Genomic DNA, 19,540 nt, shown 5'->3' with positions numbered 1-19,540 from the left:
TGAGATATGGTCAGTAGTTTATCTGTTGAATTCATGTGGCTTCTTTGGCCAGCTCCTCATGTCATGAACAGCAAGGAAATAAAAAACTGCCCTGCTGTTACATGAGGGCTTAGGAGTAAAATTTCCACCCTGCTTGACAATAAAATAGAGATCCAGCCAGAAGGTATGGTATCCACATTGTTCCTTGTTGTGATCTTGGAAAAGAGCATTATCTGCTGCAACAAGTATAATTTGTTCTCCAGAACCATGGTGAGCAGAGAAAATAGTAACAGAGGAAGGAAATTCAGGTTGGTTATTAAAAGAACAAACAAAATAAACATGACAACAGTAGTGAGGACATGGGGTAGGCTGTGTGGGGAAGGTTGTGGTTTATCCTCCATGGGAATTGCTTCAGAGCAGGTCTGTTGGCAGTGACCTGGAGAAGAGGTGGTCCTGCCTCTCTTCCAGCTCAGCTGCTCAGTGTTGAATGTGTGCAGGCAAAGGACAGGTGGAGAACATGACTGGGTTGTGTTGATACCATGGAGTGAGTTGTGCTAACACCATGGACTTGTAACTGGGGTAGAGTTTCTTCACATAAACCTGTGTGCAAGTTCCACACTCCCTCTCACAGTAACCCCACCAAGCCTCTGGCCTCACTGTGAAGAGGGCAGTACTGCAGACCACCACCACCACCACCACCTCAGCACTGGCCAGCTGGACACAGAGAATCATAGAAGGGTTTGGGTTGGAACGGACCTTAAAGATCATCTCTTTCCAATGTCCCTGCCATGGGGAGGGACACCTTCCACTAGACCAGGTTGCTCAAGCCCCCATCCAACCTGGTTTTAAACACAGGACATCCACAACCTTCCAGAACAATCTGTTCCGGTGTCTTACCACCCTCACTTCCTAATCTCTGGTCTACATCTGCCCTCTTCCAGCTCAAAGCCATCACCCCTCATCCTTTCTTGTAACTGCATTCAGGTACTGGAAGGCTGCTCTAAGGTCTCCCCAGAGCCTTCTCTTCTCCAAGCTGGGCATCCCCAACTCTCCCAGCCTGTCCCCATAGGAGAGGTGCTGAAGCCCTCTAATCAGCTTTGTGGCCTCCCCTGGATCCTCTCCAACAGTCTGATGTCCTTCTTCCTGATTTTTCCCTGCCTGCCTTGTTCCTGGTGGGAGACTTCTTTCCAAGTCAAGGGTGCTGGCTGAGACCTGCTTTGCAGCTTCTGGGGGCTCTGCAATGGGTCCTTTGCCTTTCCTCACCTTCCTTGTCCTTGTTCTGTTGTAGGAAATGGAAATGTTGGATATAACCAGCATCCGAGATACCCGTGCAGGGCGATTTGCCAAAATCCCCAAGGTGAGTGCATGGCTTCATTGCTGCTGAACTTGGATTGGTTGTTCAGATGGGAAATGCAGGGCTGCCTGGGGCTTTGGCATCAGCTGAGGCAGCTTATCCTGGCTTTCTGTTACAAGGTGGAGAGGACCTTGCCTCAGTCACAGAATCGTTTAGGCTGGAAGAGACTTTTAAGATCATGGAGTTCAACCCTTCCCCCAGCACTGCCAGGTCACCACTAAACCATGGCCCTCAGCACCACATCTACATTGCTTTGAAACCCCTCCAGGGATGGGAACTCCACCACTGCCCTGGGCAGCCTGGGACAGGCCATGACAACCCTCAAAATGAAGAAATTGTTCCTCATGTCCAACCTAAACCTCCCCTGGTGCAACGTGAGGCTGTTTCCTCTTGTCCTGTGGTTTCTATCTTTGAGAGAAGAGACCAACCTCTACCTGGCTCCAACCTCCTTTCAGGGAGTTGTAGAGAGTCAGACAGTCTTCCCTCAGCCTCCTTTTCTCCAGGTCCCTCAGCTGCTGCTGCTGGTACTTATCTCCTTACCTCACAATGATATAGAAAAGTTATCTTTTATGTAATTTCTGAACTCCCTGGGGTTCCTCTGTGCACCCAAAACAAAGATACCTCCAGGCTAGGGTATATGAGCTTGTTAGAAAGAATATGCCTGAAAGCCAGGGGAACAATTCCCCTCCAATTGCTTGGCAAAGGAGCCTGTTTGAGTTGTGCTCAGCAGCTGGGTTCTCTCTCACCAGCTTTAATCTTGACCTGGCCTTTACATTCCATGAGCTACACAGGGAAGTCCTACAGGAGACATCACAGAGTCACAGAATGCCAAGTTGAAAGGGACCCCAAGGATCATCTGTTCCAACATTTGATGACTTGTGATTCTTCTCTGAGTCACCAGAGCTTTCCTTTTGCAAGGATGCAGAGACTGGGTCAAGGCAGCTACAAACCTGTAGTTACAGTGAGATTCCAACACACTGGTGGAGTTTTTTCCCTTTAAAGGGAAGAAAATGTAGTTCCAGGGAAAAAATAAATAGTTTCTTCTATTTTTTTCCCCCAAAGAATTGTAAATTCTCTGCTTGCAGGGTGGCAGGCTAAGGGCAGCACACAAGTATGGCTTTGTTCTGGGTTTCAGATATAATTCAAGCTTCCTGGAGCAAAATTGTCCTTGTTAGGACTTTTTTTTTCTGGCTCTGCTTTTTTGTTTGTTTTTAACTTCTCCATGTATGGAGGAGGCAAGCAGAAAACTGAAAGAAAGCTTGACGGTGAAAAGGAAACAAAGGAGTAGAGATAATAACAGAGGTGATTCTCAGCCTGCTGCAAAAGGGGAAGGTTTTGCAATCCAAGAGACTCGAGCAGCTTCTTTGCATAACTGGTGAGGCTGTTTTCTTGATGCTGCTCTTCAGAGCTCCCTGAGCCTGGTGATTCCCTAAAGACCACAATGAGCTGGCTGCTAAAAACCCAGCAGACCTCAAGAACAGTGCCCATCTTGCACCATTCCTTCTGAGAAACTGCCTTTCTTGGAAATTCACTAGAATGAAACATCTGGGTTGAAACCGGAGCAGGGGAGATTTAGGTTGGGCATTAGGAGGAAGTTCTTTACTATGAAGGTGGTGAAATACTGGAACAGGTTGCCCAGAGATGTGGTAGAGGCCCCATCTCTGGAGACATTCATGGTCAAGATTGCTGGGGGCCTGAGCAGCCTGCTCTGGTTGGAGATGTCTCTGCTGACTGCAGGGGGCTTGGACAAGATGACCTTTGAGGGTCGTTTACAACATGATGCATTCTGTGATTATATGATTTGAGTTTTCAAGAAGTCCAAAACTGTCTCAAACAAGAAGGGGGGGAAGAAAGAGGAGAAAAAGGTGTCTTGAGAGAGCTAGCCAGGAGAATCAGTGCCCAGGCTTTGAAACCCTGTGTGCTCATCTGTGACTGCAAAAGAGGGGCACAGAGAGAAGATAAAATTTGCCAGTGGTACCAAGTTACTTGAGGTAACAAAATGAGGGCTTTTGTGTAGAAAGGCCTCGAGTTGCTGATTGCATGATCTAATAAGTGATAAAATTTAGTACAGATAACAATCAGACAAGGCACACAAAAAAAAAACCCTTTGATTCTAATCTGTAATGAACAGGCTCTGAGTTTGCTGTTGCTGCTCAGAAACAAGATCATGAGGGTGTGGTAAAATATCAAGGCAGTGTTCAGAGGCATGTGCTCAAAAACAAAGTTCCAAGTTAGGAATTGTATGAAAAGAAAGAGGAGATGGTGCTACTGAGCACACCCTGAGTGCACTCATCCTGAACCTGGATGAGACAACTGGAAAAGGTAGAGGAGTGCAGCAAGATGAATAAAAGAATGAAATGGCTGCTGTAGGAAGAGCATGGGACTGTAGTCTGGAAAAAAAAAAAAAAGATGAGGGGGATGTGGAGGAGTATCATGGAGTGCTGTGAAATGAGGAGATGACTCTGGAGAAGGTGAGCATGAAGCAGTTTTGCAGTGTTTCTTCCATTGGGAGAACTAGAAGTCAAGTGGAATTTTCCAGCAGCAGGTCCAGCACACACAGGAGGAGGTGCTGCTGCTTTGCATGTCATCTCCATGTACTGTGGGATGTCTTCCTGCACCAGCTAGGAAAAGTCAGAACTAGAAGGATATGCCCTCTGAGTGTTATTAAATGTGATATAAGGGCTTGCAGTGATAGGACCAGGGGTGAATGCTTTCAGAAGGGGGATTTAGGTTGGAGATTAGGAAGAAATTCTTTGCAGTAAGGGTGGAACAGGTTGCCTAAGGAGGTTGTGGATTCTCCCTCCCTGGAGGTGTTCAAGGCCAGGCTGGATGAGGCATGGAGCACTGCTGTCTTGTGAAAGGTGTCCCTGCCTATGATAGGCAGGGGGGTTGGCACTAAATGATCTTTAAGGTCCCCTCCAGCCCAAACCATTCTGTGATCCTATGATAACACCTCTGACTTAGGAATCTGCTGAATCAGAAATTTTTGGAAGCTGCAGAGATGTGTCAGGGAAGTGTCATTGCCTTTGCTCTGCTGTTACAGCCTTCTCCAGGCATAGGAATGGATCTCTGGTCTGACCTGGTGGAGCTGTCTTGTAGCCATTGTAGCAGCCCACAGACAGCATTGTACAGTCTGGAAGTTGGCTACAGCTCATTCCTCTCAAAGAAAGAGGTATTAAGTATTCTGAACAGGCAGAAGTGATGTGCTTGATGACAACCTCTGCTGGGAAAATCCTGAGGGCTTTCTGAATTCTGCATTTCACACAGACCCATTTTCAATGAATCCTCTTTTCAGTTCAAGGAATTGTTTGGCATTTCTTTGACAAGACATAGTAAAATGCACCAGGCTGGCTCCTTACCCACCTTTCTCTTATGGAATGATGGGTGGAAGGTCTTGTGTGGGCACAGACGTGGCCATTGAACCAAGATGGGTGGGAGAGCCATCCAGCCCTGGAAGTGTCTTTTGGCTGTACTATCTGCCATGCTTCTGCAGGACTGAGCTGTGTATTCAGTTGGCTGTCCTAGACCAGAATTTCCTCAAAGGAATGCAGACAGCAGTGACAATTTCTAAGCATGAACCTGGTGCATCATTGCTCAAAGGTATCAATACAGAGGAAAAACTGGTGTGACAAGGCAAACCAAGGTCTGTTGGAGGTGAAGGGTGACAGAATGAAAAAGGATGTTGGCTCCCTGTTACGAAATAATGGCTTGGAATGGTTGTGGGATGTAACTGTTGAAGTTAACACCAACAGTTATGTGTTTTATTGCCTAAAAGTGGAGGAGAAGAAGCTGATGGATATTAAGATGAGGAGAACAAGATCACAGCTGCTGGAGGGCCTTTGCATAGTGCCCATAACAAATCAAATCCCCTTTCCTTCCTGGCAAGTAGCACCATGGCAAACCCACGACCTCTGTGAGGCAAAGCTCATGGTCTGGTTTTCTCAGTGAAGACATTCCCAAGGCTGGCCAATGCTTTGAGGACATCTGCTGTTGCCTTCTCCTGCAAGGTCCCACACCCTTCTGGCTGGGCTTTGAGCTGCACGAGGGTGGAACGTGACCTAAGTGAGTCTCTGCTAACAGGTGTTGTGTTGTGGATTTTGGGAGTTACCTGCTTTCAGTAGCACTTTCCTCCTGCTGCTAAGAAAGAGGTTTGGGGTTTTTCTTTGTAACCTCTCCATGCACAAGAACACCACCAGAGCACCCACGCAGAAAACCACTTCTGAAAAGAGCTGCCACCATGCACACTCCTGTGCCAGCACTGTCACAAGTCACAGCGTTGTCCCTGCAGGCTGGGAGGGGCAGGGGCTGCTGGGCCCCTCTGTGATACTGAAGTGTTTGGGAAGCAGGTAGTCAGCCTGCAGTGCTCAGCAGAGTAAGAGTGGCATTGACAATGGACCACTCACTGAGGGCTGGCAGCAGTAGGAGCCTCTTCCAAGTGAGAAGGACCACTGCTCTTCATAGAATCATTTAGGTTTGAAAACAGCTTTAGGATCACTGAGTCCCACTGTAAACCCAGAAATGCCAATGCCAGAAGTTGCCCCAGAAGGGTGTTCAAGAAATGGGTGGACAAGGCACTTTGGGACATAGTTTAATGGCCATGGTGGTCATAGATTGGTGGTTGGATTCACTGATCTTAGGGCTCTTTTCCAACCCAAACTATTCTATGCTTCCTGCCTGAAGGTGAGGACACTGGTGCTGTCTTTAAACAATGGCTTTCCTCTTTCCTTCTGCCCTCCCACAGAGCCCTCGAGTCCTCCCCTGACCTCTCCTGTGCACAGGCAGCATTCCCCTTCTCACCCCCTGTGCTTGCTTTGCTCTGAGAGCTGCTCAGTGTTCTGCAGCATACCTTCTCCATGGGGTTTCTTTTGGAGAGACAGGGCAGAACGAACTCTGGCAGATGTTCAAGAGCAATAAAGACAAGAAGTAGCAGGGCCTTTGAACAGAGCTGAGACAAGACAGAAAGCCATTGACTGTGGTTCAGCAGCATGCTGGAGCAGATCAAGATGTTCATTACCATGCAGTTCTGTGTTTTCCTTTGAGTAACAAGGAACAATAACAGTCTTTTTTTTCTTTTTTTTTCCCCTTCTGATGCACCAAGACACCAGAAGGCTGGCAGGGAATGTAATAATTGGGACCAAAATCCATAATGGTTTGTTGGCTTCATCTTGGGTTTTGTTTAGACATCTCAGCAGGCATTGGCTTTGAAACAAGCATCACTTCTCCTAAACCCAGAAGTTGTGTTTTCTGACTGTCATGGTTACAAGCCAGTTTCATCCTTCACATGGATTTTGTTGCTGTTGTTCCCAGAGACGGAGACTCTGAACTGAGCATGTACAAGGGAGAAGGTGATGTGAAGGTATTTCACAGGCCCTGTTCTGAGATGATGAGTGGCATACCCCCAGGGGATCAGTACTGTTTGACATCTTTGTCAGGGACATGGACAGTGGGATTGAGGTACCCTCAGCAAGTTTGTGGTTGACAGGCTGGAGGGAAGGGTTTGCATCCAGAGGGGCTGGGACAGGCTGGAGAGGTGGGCCCATGCCAACCTCATGAAGTTCAGCAAGGCCAAGTGCAAGGTCCTGCACCTGGATCAGGGCAATCCCAAGCACAAATCCAAGGTGGGTGAAGAGTGGTTCAAGACAGACATGGGGGTGTCAGCTGGTGAAAAACTCAACATGAGCTAGCAATGGTCTGTAGCAGCCCAGAAGGAAGCAGTCCATCAAAAGCAGTGTGACCAGCAAGATGAGGGAGGTGATTCTACCTCTCTGCTCTGCTCTTGGGAGACCTCACCTGGAGTACTGTGTCCAGGTCTGATGCCCCCAACACAAGAAGGACATGGACCTGCTGGAGCAGGTCCAGAGGAGAACCGCAAAGATGATCAGAGGGCTGGAGAACCTCACCTGTGTGGACAGATTGAGAGAGTTGGGGCTGCTCAGCCTGGAGAAGTGAAGGCTCCAGAGAGAACTTAGAGCAGCCTTCCAGTACTTGAAGGGTGCTACAGAAGAGCTGGGGAGGAACTTTTGACAAGGGCCTCTAATGACAGGATGAGAGACAATGGCTTTAAGATGGAAGAGGGGAGATTGAGACTGGAGATTAAGAAGAAATTCTTTACAGCAAGGGTGGTAAGACACTGGAAGAGGTTGCCCAGGGAAGTCATGGATGCCCTCTCCCGCGGGAGGTGTTCAAAGCCAGGTTGGATGAGGCCTTGAGCAACCTGGTTTAGTGGAAGGTGTTCCTGCCCATGGCAGGTGTTTGGAACTGGATGATCTTTAAGGTCCTTTCAAACCCAAACCATTCTGTGATTCTGTCACCAGACAGGGGTGAGCAGGCTCAGGAGCCACCAACACAGGGAGCACTCAGGTTGCAGCTGGGGTTCAGCAGGGGCTTAGCTGTACACCATAAACACATGGTGGGTGGTCAGATCTGGATACTGAGTATCATCTCAGCACTGAGGACTCAGGCTGGAATTAAACAAAGTCTGGTGTTCAAGCCTCCAAACAACCGAGTGACCACAAGCAGCTGGATGGAGGCGAGCTGCTGTGTGCGTGCGGGAGGAATGCGGCGGGAGCCTGTGCTTCGTGCAAGGTTTATAAACAGTGGAGCAGGGGCCAGTGAGGAAACAGACATGTCTGAATAATAGCCTGCTGTCCTGCTGGGCCTTTTCCTGCCCCTTCCATCTCTCTGCTGAGCCAGAAGCTGCTGAGTTGCAGAGTCTGCATCTCTGCCTGGCAGGCTGTTCCCGCTGGATTCCCCAGCGCCGCAGGCTGTTTCGTGCCATGTGAATCTGTGCTGCTGCTGCCTGTTCTGCTTCCTTTAGATAAGGCCCCAGTGAAAGCTGAGAGTGCTTCATCTGCCTGGGGTTTTTTTCTGCCTCGTCTTGCTGAGATGCTTGTCACGGAGATAGGCTGGCCCCCCTGCATCACAGTTATCAGTCCTGCAGTGAATCCTGTGATGGAGCTGTGCTGTGAATGAGGACATGAAGGTTTCCTGCAGTCAAAGGCAGTTGATTAATTCTGGTTCTCCTTCTGACACCCAAACAATATTTCTTCTCCAAAAGAGAAGACTTATTGTCATGTCCTGTCTTCTAATACCACAAGTACTGCATGACATAGTGCATTTCAAAGATACCAAACACAACTGTAGAATCATAGAATGGTTTGGGTTGGAAGAGATCTTAGAGCTTATCTAGTTCCAACCTCCTACCATGGGCAGGGACACTTCCCTCTAGACCAGGGCATCCACAACCTCCCTGGGCAACCTGTTCCAGTGTCTCACCACCCTCACTGTAAAAAATTTCTACCTAATCTCCAGTCTCAATCTCCCCTCACCCAGCTCAAAGCCATCACCCCTCACCCTATCACTACAAGCCCTTGTCAAAAGTCCTTCCCCAGCTCTCCTGTGGCTCCCTTCAGGTACTGGAAGGCCTCTAAGGTCTTCCTGGAGCCTTCTCTTCTCCAGGCTGAATAGTCCCAGGGAGAAGACACCAGACAGTCGAAGTGCTGCTGTGGCACATCCATTTCAAGTGGAGAAAGGACTGTCTCTGCCCTCTGCTTTAGGCCTGGCTCTTTGATTATATTTGCATGGGAATTTGCTTTTCTCTGGACTGAGTCTGCTTCATACAGATGAGGGGTAGGCAAATCAGGAGGCTGGGATGTTTGGATGTTAGGAAGAAGGTCTTCACAGTGAGGGTGCTGAGACACTGGAACAGGTTGCCCAGAGCTGTGGCAGAGGCCCCATCCCTGGAGAAATTCAAGGTCATACTTAATGCATCTCTGAGCAGCCTGCTGTAGTTGGAGATGTCCTTGCTGACTGCAGGGGTCTGTGGACAAGATGATCTTTGAGGGTCCCCTCCAATCCAGGGCTTTCTGTGATTCTGTGAAGTGGAATGGAAGCTGAGTCTGTGTTTCAGCCTCTCTCCTGTGAGCTGTTTTCTGTTTGCTTGAGATTTTTAAGTGGATTTGCTAAGCCTGTTTGCTTTCTGATTTGCATGGCTAATGCAGTTGTCCTGCTTTTCATTCCTATTTTTGACTTTATGGCCACCTGCAACCTGACTCTAAGTGATGACCTCGTGAAGCTGCTGCTGCAGAAGGTGCCAAAGGTGATGGAAGAGCCGTGGCATCAGGTTCTGTGCCCTTGGACACAGTCTCTGGTCGTCTCTCACCATCTTCATTTGAAGGTGCTTTTATCCCATGAGGGAGATAATCCCCATGCAAAACAGCAGCACAGAGTGAGTGACTTGCTTAAGGCCAGGAAGGAAATCAGTCACTAGGAAAATCTGACCCAATTTAGATCCCCCCTAAGATGATCCTCTCCTTTCTCTGTTGCAGTTTGCTTCTCATAAAATGAAGCTATCCTCACTGAGGCACTGGGAGGTGTCATAAGCTAATGTTGATAAAGGCCATGACGTGTGAAAAGTGGCACAGGCTAAGGCTAATGGGAACAATGACTTCTCAGAAGGTGATCAGGCTGCTACCAGCCATGCCATGGGTCAGCTTTGTCTGGCAGAGCATGCCTGGGTGAAGGCAGAAGCTCTGGTGCAGCTCGCTGGGGACATGGTATGAGGAGAAACAGCTGCTGGAGAGCCAGCAACACCAGCTTGCAGAGGAGGAAGGGCTGGGAGGAGCTGGTCTGTAACAAATACAGGAAATGAGTTCAGCACAAACCACAAGTTCTCCATTGTCTCAGCTGCATATGATTTACAGCAGGAGAGGTGAGGAAGCTGAAGGAACACCAGCAGCTTTGTAAGGTGAAGTTGAATTCAGAGTGAAGATCCTAATGCTTCGCCACTCGTGTTGAAAAGTTCAGCTCTATCGAGAAGCTGTTGTGAGCAGGGAAAGGAGATGTGGGTATGAGGGGGCTGCTTGCTTCTGGGAAGGAAAATTGCTCACAAAGCAAGACTTGAGCATTCTGAGAAATTCTCTAACTTGCAGAAAACAGGAAAAACCTTCTGGGAAGCCAACACTGCCCAGTTAGCAGCAGGGATCAAGCCACTAAACTTGAGCTGAGCTGATTTTGTAGGAGCTCTAAGTTTATAGCAAATCCAAAGGTGAGGTCATAGAATCAAAGAATTGTTTGGGTTGGAAAAGACCTCTAAGATCATTGAGTTGCTGTATGTGTCCAGAGAAAGTCAAGAAGCTGGTGAAGGGTCTTGAGAACAGCTCTGGTGAGGAGTAGCTGAGGGACCTGGAGTTGTTGAGCCTGGAGAAGAGGAGGCTGAATGGAGACCTTCTGGCTCTCTATAGCTCCCTGAAAGGAGCTTGGAGGCAGGTGGGGCTGGTCTCTTTTCCCTAGTATCAGGTGACAGAAGAAGAGGCAATGGCCTGAAATTGTGCCAGTGGAGGTTAGGTTGGATATTAGAAAAAAATTCTATGCTGAAAGAGTGGTCAGGGATTGGAACAGGCTGCCCAGGGAGGTGGTGGAGTCCCCATCCCTGGAGGTATTCAAGAAATGTGTGGTCATGGCACCTGGGGACATGGTTTAATGGCCATGGTGGTGTTGGGTTGATGGTTGGTCTGGATGATCTTAGAGATCTTTTCCAGCCCAAACAATTCCATGATTTTATTCTATGAATTGCTGTGCTTTATTCTAGGAGCTGGGAATTTTATCCTTTCATGATAAATAGGGACCTTCAGTACAACTCCAGGATTCCTTGGCTTAGTGATGCCTTATGTAGGAATGCAGAAAATGCTAAATAATTTAAAGAGATTCTATAAATACTTCCATTTGGTGATGAAATACAAGTGTGACTAATCAGATGAGCCTTCTACTTAACAAAATGAATCTCTGGTGAGCCACCACTGCAGGAGACTGCACTTGCTATGGAAAAATCCACTTGTAGCAACTGACAACCAGCAGAAAATCGCTTGGAAGAGTGAAGCCCCTCCAGTAACCAGGTCTAAAGCTGATGCCAGACCTTGGAATCATAGAATTGTTTTGATTGGAAAGGACCTCCAAGATCATCAAGTCCAACCATCAACCTGACACCACCACAGCCATTAAACCATGTCCCAGAGTGCCGTGGCCACACATTTCTTGAACACCTCCAGGAATGGTGACTCCACCACCTCCCTGGGCAGCCTGTTCCAGTGCCTGACCACTCTCTGCAAAGAAATTGTTCATAATCTCCAACCTAAACCTCCCCTGGAACAATGTGATGCCATTTCCTCTCATCCTATCGGAAGTATAATCCCTGGGGATTTACAGTGAGGAATAAAACTATTTCTAAGTGTTAGTTAGACCTTCTGGGTGTTCTGGTTGCAGTTTGCTTCTTTCTCCCTTCATTCCCATCTGTTCTGTTTCTTTTGCAGTGCCAGAAGCTCCGAGAGGTTTTTAACTTGGATTACCCTCACAGCACCTTCCTGCTTAAGACTCTGACTGTTGTGTCTGGCCCTGACATGGTGGACCTCACTTTCCATAACTTTGTGTCCTACAAGGAGAACGTTGGCAAGGTGAGGGCAAGGAAGCACTTCTTGGGAAGGGCTTCTCAGTGTAAGGAAGTATGTAATCCCAGTGTAATCCCAGAAGTAAGGGAGAAGAGGGAAAGATGGAGAACTCAACCCTGCCAGTGTTTCTGGCAAGGTTATAAACAAATAGGTTTATGTTCCAGTGAGGTGTGGTACCTCCATGGTTCTAGAAGCTTCTGCCCTGCGTGGAGAGGAGGACCAGTGGAAGAACTTTAGTATGTCATTGGTGTGCTCTGTGTGGATAACCAGACAGCTGAGAAGACTCAGTGGAGAAGTTTCAGCTGCTGGTATCTGTAAGCAGGAGGAAGGTGATACAGGCAAGCTGGAGGAGCACTTGTTGGGGTTTGGAGCCCAGCAGTATCAGGCCAGGTCCTTGACCTTTCCATGCTTGTTGCTGTGTACTTCTTGGGGCAGTCCCAAAGCTCTCTGTCCTGTGTGTGTTTGTTCCCAGAGCTGGGCAGAGGACATCATGGCCATTGTGCGGAACCCCCTCACGGCCAACGCGTCTCGGTACACCTTCCTGGAGAAAATGTGAGTGATTTCTGACACACCTTGGCCTCCAGAGCACTCCTCTACTGCCTCTGCTAGCAACAGAAGTCTTCCCCTTCGTAGGCTGCTGTGGCCCAAGTGCAGCACTTGACCTTGTTGAATCTCACACACTTCAGAGGAGTCTTTCTGATATTTAAGCTTTAATAATTTGCCCATTCTTCCTTCCTGAGAAACAGGAACAGGCTGTGGCTGAGGGTAAGGGGACAGTTTGTAGGACCTTGATTTTCAGTTAACTGTTAGACTCTGTCTCCTTACTTAATAGAACCTCTAAAATTGTACAAATGCACTTTCATAATCTTGATTATTTCTTTCCACAGCCTGGTGAAGCTGAAGATGCAGCTGAATGCAGAGGGGAAGATTCCTGTCAGGAAGTGAGTATGGATATGTGGATTAGGAAGAAATTTTTTACAGTGAAGGTGGTGAGACACTGGAGCAGGTTGCCCAGGGAGGTTGTGGATGCCCCCTTCCTGGAGGGGTCAGGTTGGATGGGGCCTTGAGCAACCTGGGCTGGTGGGAGGTGTCCCTGTCCATGGCAGGGAGTTGAAACTAGATGATCTTGAAGGTCCTTTCCGACCCAAACCATTCTATGATTCTGTGATTCTATGTTGCAAGCACAGAGAATATGACAGAAGAGTTGTTATTTCTGACTCTGATCTGCTGCATGATTGGGAGATAACTCTGCCTCAGGCTGTTTGGAGAGCCTTAGTGTGATAGAAGTTGTTACTGAAACATGAAGTACTGCTGCTGAAGGTGAAGGGAGAAGGTCAGCATCACCCTGAATAGAAAACAAAACAAAACCAAAAAACCCTAACCAACCAACCAAAAAAAACCCAACTATTTTTCATTTCCTTCTCCTCAGAGTGGTGGAAAATGTCTCTGGCAGAGGGTTGGAAATAGATGATTCTTAAGGTTCCTTCCAACCCAAACCATTCCATGATTCTGTGATTCTATATTTGTTTATTGTGTGTTCAGACTGGTAAGATGATGGTTGTCCAGTTGTTTCAGCTGCCTGTTCTTCCTGCACCTAAGAGGTAGAGATCATTCTCAGGATTCAGACCATGGAAGGACTCCTGTTGCACCTTGGTTCCTCCCAAGGAAGGGTATGGAAAGGAGAGGAGAGAGACCTGGGGCTGTTTACTCTGGAGAAAACTGAGAGGAGATCTTATTAATGTTTACAAATATCTGAAGGGTGGCTGTCAAGGAGAAGGGGGCAGACTCTTTTCAGTGGTGTCCTATGATAGGATGAGGGACATCAGACACAAACTGGAACATAAGTTCCACCTCAACATGAGGAGAAACTTCTTTGCTGTGAGGATGCTGGAGCCCTGGAGCAGGCTGCCCAGAGAGGTTGTAGAGCCCCCATCTCTAGAGACTCTCAAGACCCATCTGGACGTACTCCTGTGTGACCTGCCCTAGGTGATCCTGCTTTGGCAGGGGGTGTTGGACTTGATCTCCAGAGGTCCCTTCCCACCCCTAACATTCTGTGATTCTGTGTGTAAAACATTAGATCATTAAATGTCCACATTAAGGGCCAGAGTTACCAAACCACTCTGTATCTCCAGGTGCCAGGTGTATGTAAGGCTTTCAAAATCCGTATCTGAATCCTTCTGAGGACTCTTATGATCCTTTCTTTTGGGGGATTTAAATCCCTTCTGAGTCATAACCCAGGTGCTGCAGCTTTTGCCTTGCAAAAGGCAGGCTGGGTTTGCATATGTCTGCTGCAGCTCCCTCTGAGCACTTGTCCACCTGTCAACACATTTGGCACTTTTTGTTCCCCCTTTTTTTTGGCTGGGAGCAGCTGTGATGCCAAAAGCTTAATGGAGCTGGCATCTAAATTTATCCACAGAGGAGACCTCGTTGCTGCTGACTGGGATATTCTGAAAGCAGGGGAAGTGCAGTTCTTGGTACTGTTCCCTAGTGCAGCACAGGCTGCTCAAAGCTGAAGGCTTGACCAAGTGAGTTTTGCCCTGCAGACCAGCACTCAGCTTCCCAAATGAATCATAGAATTGTTTGGGTTGGAAAAGACCTCTAAGATCATAGAGTCCAACAGTCAACCCAACAGCACCATGGCCATGACACCAAGTCCCATGTAGCACTTCTGTGCCTGCGTCATGAGTTTGTTCCTTGAGTTCATGGCAAGATTTTGGTTCCAGAGAATTCTCCCTTCTTCCAAAGCAGCAAATGTCCACGAGGTTTGTTTGCTGGTTTTGGATGTTGTCTTGACTACAAATTCTTCCTTGCTAATGCCAGCTACTGCCATGGTGTCCTGGGGAATGTGTGGTGGCATGAGTATGCTACCACAGGAGACACCTCCACCAGCAGCAGGGGAGGACAGAGAAGAGGGAGTTTGATGCAGTTTAGTGACAGGGCTTTTACAGAGTCATAGAATCATGGAATTCTTAAGGTGGGAAAAGACTTTTAAGATCCAGTCCAACCATCAACCCAACACCACCGTGGCCACTAAACTGTGTCCCAGAGTGCCAGGTCCACACATTTCTTGAACACCTCCAGGGACAGTGACTTCACCACCTCCCTGGGCAGCCTGTTCCAATGCCTGACCACTCTTGCAGCAAAGAAATGTTTTCTCCTGTCCACCCTAAACCTTCTGTGGCACAATGTGATGCCATTTCCTCTCATCCTGTGACTGGTTACTTGAGAGAAGAGACCAACCTTTGCCTCACTGCAATCTCCCTTCAGGAGCTGGAGAGAGCAATGAGGCCTCCCCTCAACCTTCTCCATGGCAGCAGTCAGCACTCCACTGCAGTGTGTAGGATCTGGTACCTCAGTTACTCCCTTGCAGGACACTGTCTTTCTTCTCTTGTTCTTGTTTACAGTCATCTTGTCTGACTCCTTCACTGTGCATTTTGAGTGTCCTGCATTCTGGCTGCAGCTCCCAGCCACCCAAACCCAGCCTTTCTGACTCCCCTCCTGCTGCACTCTGGTGATTTCTTTTTCCCCTCTCTGCTCAGTATTTTTCAGATGTTTCCTGCAGACAGGAAGAGGGTAGAAGCAGCCTTAAGTGCTTGTCATCTTCCAAAGGGCAAGGTAAGGGTTTCACTGGGTAGCCAAAGGTCTTGCTAGTTTGAGAAGAATCTGTTTGTCTGCTCTGACTGTGATGATGAAAAATCATCAGCCCAGATGCTCTTGGTTGCTGTGAGACTTTTTCCTTACCACCATCTGCCATGCCTTAAATGCAGCTGGGATCAGTTCTCACTCTTTGTGTTGCTTTAACACAACTCCATCACTTGTGTTAGGTGGCACAAGAGGCAGCACCTTTCTTTCTCCCTGGTTCACTCTCTGCTCTTTGAAGCAACAAATCTGATGGTTAATCTTGGTTGGCTTCTGCCAACCCACAGAGTACAGTCCAGGCCTCACAACTCCTACCACTGCACTGAGCTTGAGCTTTGTATCATCACACAAGAGGCACCAAGTGGCAGTTTAAATAAGTGTCCCTTCTGCAGTGGGGCATTATGGTGCTTCTCCATCTGTTCTTCCAGAGCTTCCAGTCACAAACATGTGCTGGGCTGGGGGTGTTCATGAAGGGGTGAAAGCCATCATGGGTGTGTGATGTTAACCTGTCTTTAATGTGTCCTCAGAATGATGCCATCAACCCAGAGGACTTCCCTGAGACTGTGTACAAAACCTTCCTCATGAACCTGTGTCCACGGCCTGAGATTGATGAGATATTTACCTCACAGTAAGTTTCCCTCAAGCCACAGAACTTGATCTCTTGTGGCAAAAGGAGGGGCAAGGGGATTTTATGGTTTGTCTGGTCTCAAGCCTTAAAAAGGCAGGAACCCAGGTTACAAAACAGTGCCAGTGCACTTAACACTTGCACTCACAGCCTGAATAGAGAGGATGAGACCTCACTGTGCTGTGGGCACTCAACTGTCATCATCAGGAGGATTGATTCAGGGTCACCTCTGCTCCTCTGTCCTTCTCTCACCATAGCCATTTAAAAGCAAAGCCCTACATGACCAAGGAGCACTTGGCCAAGTTTATCAACAAGAAGCAGCGAGACTCTCGCCTCAACGACATCCTGTTCCCACCAGCCAAACCTGAGCAGGTGCAGAGCCTCATAGAGAAGTATGAGCCCAGTGGGATTAACATCCAGAGAGGTGAGTCCTCATCAGCCCAAAGTTTTGCTCTAGAGATAGTATGAAACCAGCAGAGGGTCTCATGTCTTCTGCTGTCCTGGCTCTCAGGGGAGCAGTCAGCCTGATTCTTACAAATCCCTGTGTTACACCAGCAAGGAGGTGCCAGAACCATTTTGTTTCTGAGGGGGACATGAAGAAGTGTGGCCAGCAGGTTGAGGGAGCTTCTCTTCCCCCTCTGCCCTAGAGAGACCACATCTGGAGTTCTAGGTCCAGTTCTGGGCTCCCCAGTTCCACAGAGATGGGGAACTACTGGAGAGAGTCCAGTGGAGGCTGGGAAGATGCTGAGGGGCCTGGAGCATCTCTGTGAGGAGGAAAGGCTGAGAGCCCTGGGGCTGTTTAGCCTGGAGAAGAGCAGTCTGAGAGGGGATCTTCTCAGTGCTCAGCAAGACCTATGAGGGGCAAGAGGATGGGGCCAGACTCTTGTCAGTGGTGTCTGGGGACAGGACAAGGGCAACAGGCACAAACTGGAACCCAGGAGGTTCCACTTGACCATAAGGAGAAACTTCTTTGGTGTGAGGGTGCTAGGGGCCTGAAGCAAGCTGCCCGTATTTGTTGTGTAGTCTCCTTCCCTGAAGAGTTTCCAAACTCCCCTGGGCATTGTGCTCCTGGACAAGCTGTTCTGGCTGCCCTGCTTTAGCAGGGGGCTTGGACTGGATGATCCCTAGAGGTCCCTTCCAATCCCCACCTTTCTGGGATTCTGTTTTCCATGCAGGACAGTTGTCTCCAGAGGGGATGGTCTGGTTTCTCTGTGGCCCTGAGAACAATGTTGTAGCACTGGACAAACTGCTGCTGTACCAGGACATGACCCAGCCACTCTCCCACTACTTCATCAATTCCTCACACAACACCTATTTAACAGGTAGGAGCAGTTCCAGTCAGCCCCAGCACATAGGTACCACTGCTGGGGATGGGTGAGTGATGCTGAGGAGCCTCCCTCTTTCTGCTTTCCCCAGCTGGCCAGTTCTCTGGCATCTCCTCTCCCGAGATGTATCGCCAGACGCTGCTGGCCGGCTGCCGCTGCGTGGAGCTGGACTGCTGGAAGGGCCGGCCCCCGGATGAGGAGCCCATCATCACTCATGGCTTCACCATGACTACTGAGATCCTCTTCAAGGTATGGAAGGAGTTTTCTCCATCTATCCTTTCCCCTGCTTGGTTTTAGACTGATCTCAGATTGAGGAGGCTGGCTGCCGGAGCTGGCAGATGGCTGGGCTGAGGGCAAAGATGTTTGAGAGGGGAAGATTGATGGGGAGGTGATAAGTGAATGAATGTGTAGGTAGAATGAAGGATGGAGTTTGTGTACGTTTTTGGAGTGGGAGGACCAGAAGAGAGGCTGTTAGCTGGATGAAGATGAATGAATGAGGGAAATGCAGGCAGTCAGGTAGGAGATGGAGAGATGGTCGAATCCATGTGGCTCACACACAGGGCTCTGGAACAAGGTGGATGTATGGCCAGCAAGTTACATGAGGATGGTGAGTTTATGGATAGATGCACGTCAGAAAGCCAAGCAGTTAAAATGAGTTCATCCTCTGCCTGCTCTGCAGCAGGTTTTTGTGCCCACAGCCTCACATGGTGGCAGCTCAGGAGGAATGGGTTTCAATTCCTGTCTAATGCAATGAGTGTGTGGAATGTGTTCAGTGGAGCAGCTGCCCTCTAGCCTGCTAGGCAGATGGCTGCCTGGAGGATTCAGCTCCCAGGCTTCAGCAGCACAGCACAAAGCCTCCTTCTCCCTTGGAAATACAGGCCATAGAACCACAGAAGTTACAATCAGCTCTGCAGGTTAAACCCAACACATCACACTTCATTTTTTTCCTGCTCTCCTTTACACCACTACTGCCCACAGGAGGACTGGAGCTTCCTTTTAAAGCTCCCTATTCTGGTTCCCTGTTGTCCTCACAGTTCCCACACTTCACTATTACTAAAATATTTATGTGTGGGGGTTGAAAAAACCCAACACAGTCCTTCAGACTAGAGAGATCGTCATGTTCAGCATCAGTCATTTCCCAAGTCCTGCAGCACCACTGCTGCTTTTGGCTCAGCAGCTCACTGCAGAGAGGAGGAATAGTGACAGCTGTGGCTGCTGTAGCTGCCAAGATCTGCTAAAGCTTATGACTGTACCTTAAGGAAATTATAACTTGCTTATGTAGCACGTGCCCAGCTTTGAGTTGGATCTAATCCACAGATCTTTCCCTCCACACCACTCTCCCTTTCCCACCACTGCTTATGGCCTTTAAGTAGCTTTTTCTGTAGCTTCTTGTCAAACACAGAATCAGAGGATGTTAAGGGTTGGAAGGGACCTCTGGAGATCAAGTGCAAGCCCCCTGCCAAGGCAGGGTTGCCTGTAGAAGGTCACACAGGAACACATCCCATCAGGTCTGGAGTGTTTCCAGGGATGGAGACTCCACCATCTCTCTGGGCAGCCTGCTCCACGGCTCCAGCACCCTTAAATTAAAGAGGTTCCTCATCATGTTCAGATGGAACTTCTTATGTTGCAGTTTATGCCCATTGCCCCTTGTCTGGTCACTTAACACCAGTGGACAAAGCCTGGTCCCATCCTCCTGACACCCACCCTTGAAGTATTGATCAGCATTGATGAGATCCCCCTCAGGATGCTCTTTTCCAACCTGAAAATTCTCTCAGTCTTTCCTTATCAGAGAGATGCTCCAGACCTATCAGCATCTTTGTAGCCCTCTGTTCTCCTCTGAACCTTCCTGGTTTCTGTAACAGAGTCCAAGTGGTCCATGAAGGAGCAGCTGTGGCAGCCTCCCTGTGTGCTAAAATGATGTCTGAAGCAGGGTTTGGGGAAGTAAGGGACTATAAGTGCATAAACCAGGGTCTGGGGGACTGTAATTGCCCAGGAGCAAATGACTCTGCTCTGCTGTGTCAATTAGCAGCACCAGCAAGGAGAAGAGTGGAAATGTAGTGGCAGTTTAAGAGGGGCTTGGGGAAGGAAAATATGTTTACTTTTTCTTACCTCATTAATGCTGAGAACGTTTCCATGGTGTTTGCTTTTGAAATGTCAGAAACACTACTTGGTACTG

The 19,540-nt window shown here is 48.5% G+C and overlaps 1 protein-coding gene across 1 annotated transcript in view; it reads left to right on the top strand.

The window, feature by feature from the left end:
* PLCB2 (phospholipase C beta 2) overlaps positions 1-19,540 on the top strand; it is a 45,858-nt gene that overhangs the window by 3,816 nt on the left and 22,502 nt on the right. Inside the window, exons 3-11 of the mRNA XM_054390584.1 lie at positions 1,268-1,336; positions 11,641-11,781; positions 12,248-12,327; positions 12,663-12,716; positions 15,315-15,390; positions 15,942-16,042; positions 16,297-16,463; positions 17,215-17,361; positions 17,456-17,613. Coding sequence (XP_054246559.1) covers positions 1,268-1,336; positions 11,641-11,781; positions 12,248-12,327; positions 12,663-12,716; positions 15,315-15,390; positions 15,942-16,042; positions 16,297-16,463; positions 17,215-17,361; positions 17,456-17,613 — 993 coding nt within the window. The remainder of the gene's footprint in view (positions 1-1,267; positions 1,337-11,640; positions 11,782-12,247; positions 12,328-12,662; positions 12,717-15,314; positions 15,391-15,941; positions 16,043-16,296; positions 16,464-17,214; positions 17,362-17,455; positions 17,614-19,540) is intronic.

Source organism: Indicator indicator, chromosome 21, assembly GCF_027791375.1.
Source record: "Indicator indicator isolate 239-I01 chromosome 21, UM_Iind_1.1, whole genome shotgun sequence".
In the NCBI taxonomy this organism is placed as follows: Eukaryota; Metazoa; Chordata; class Aves; order Piciformes; family Indicatoridae; genus Indicator; species Indicator indicator.
This window is presented reverse-complemented; position numbering and strand designations above follow the sequence as displayed.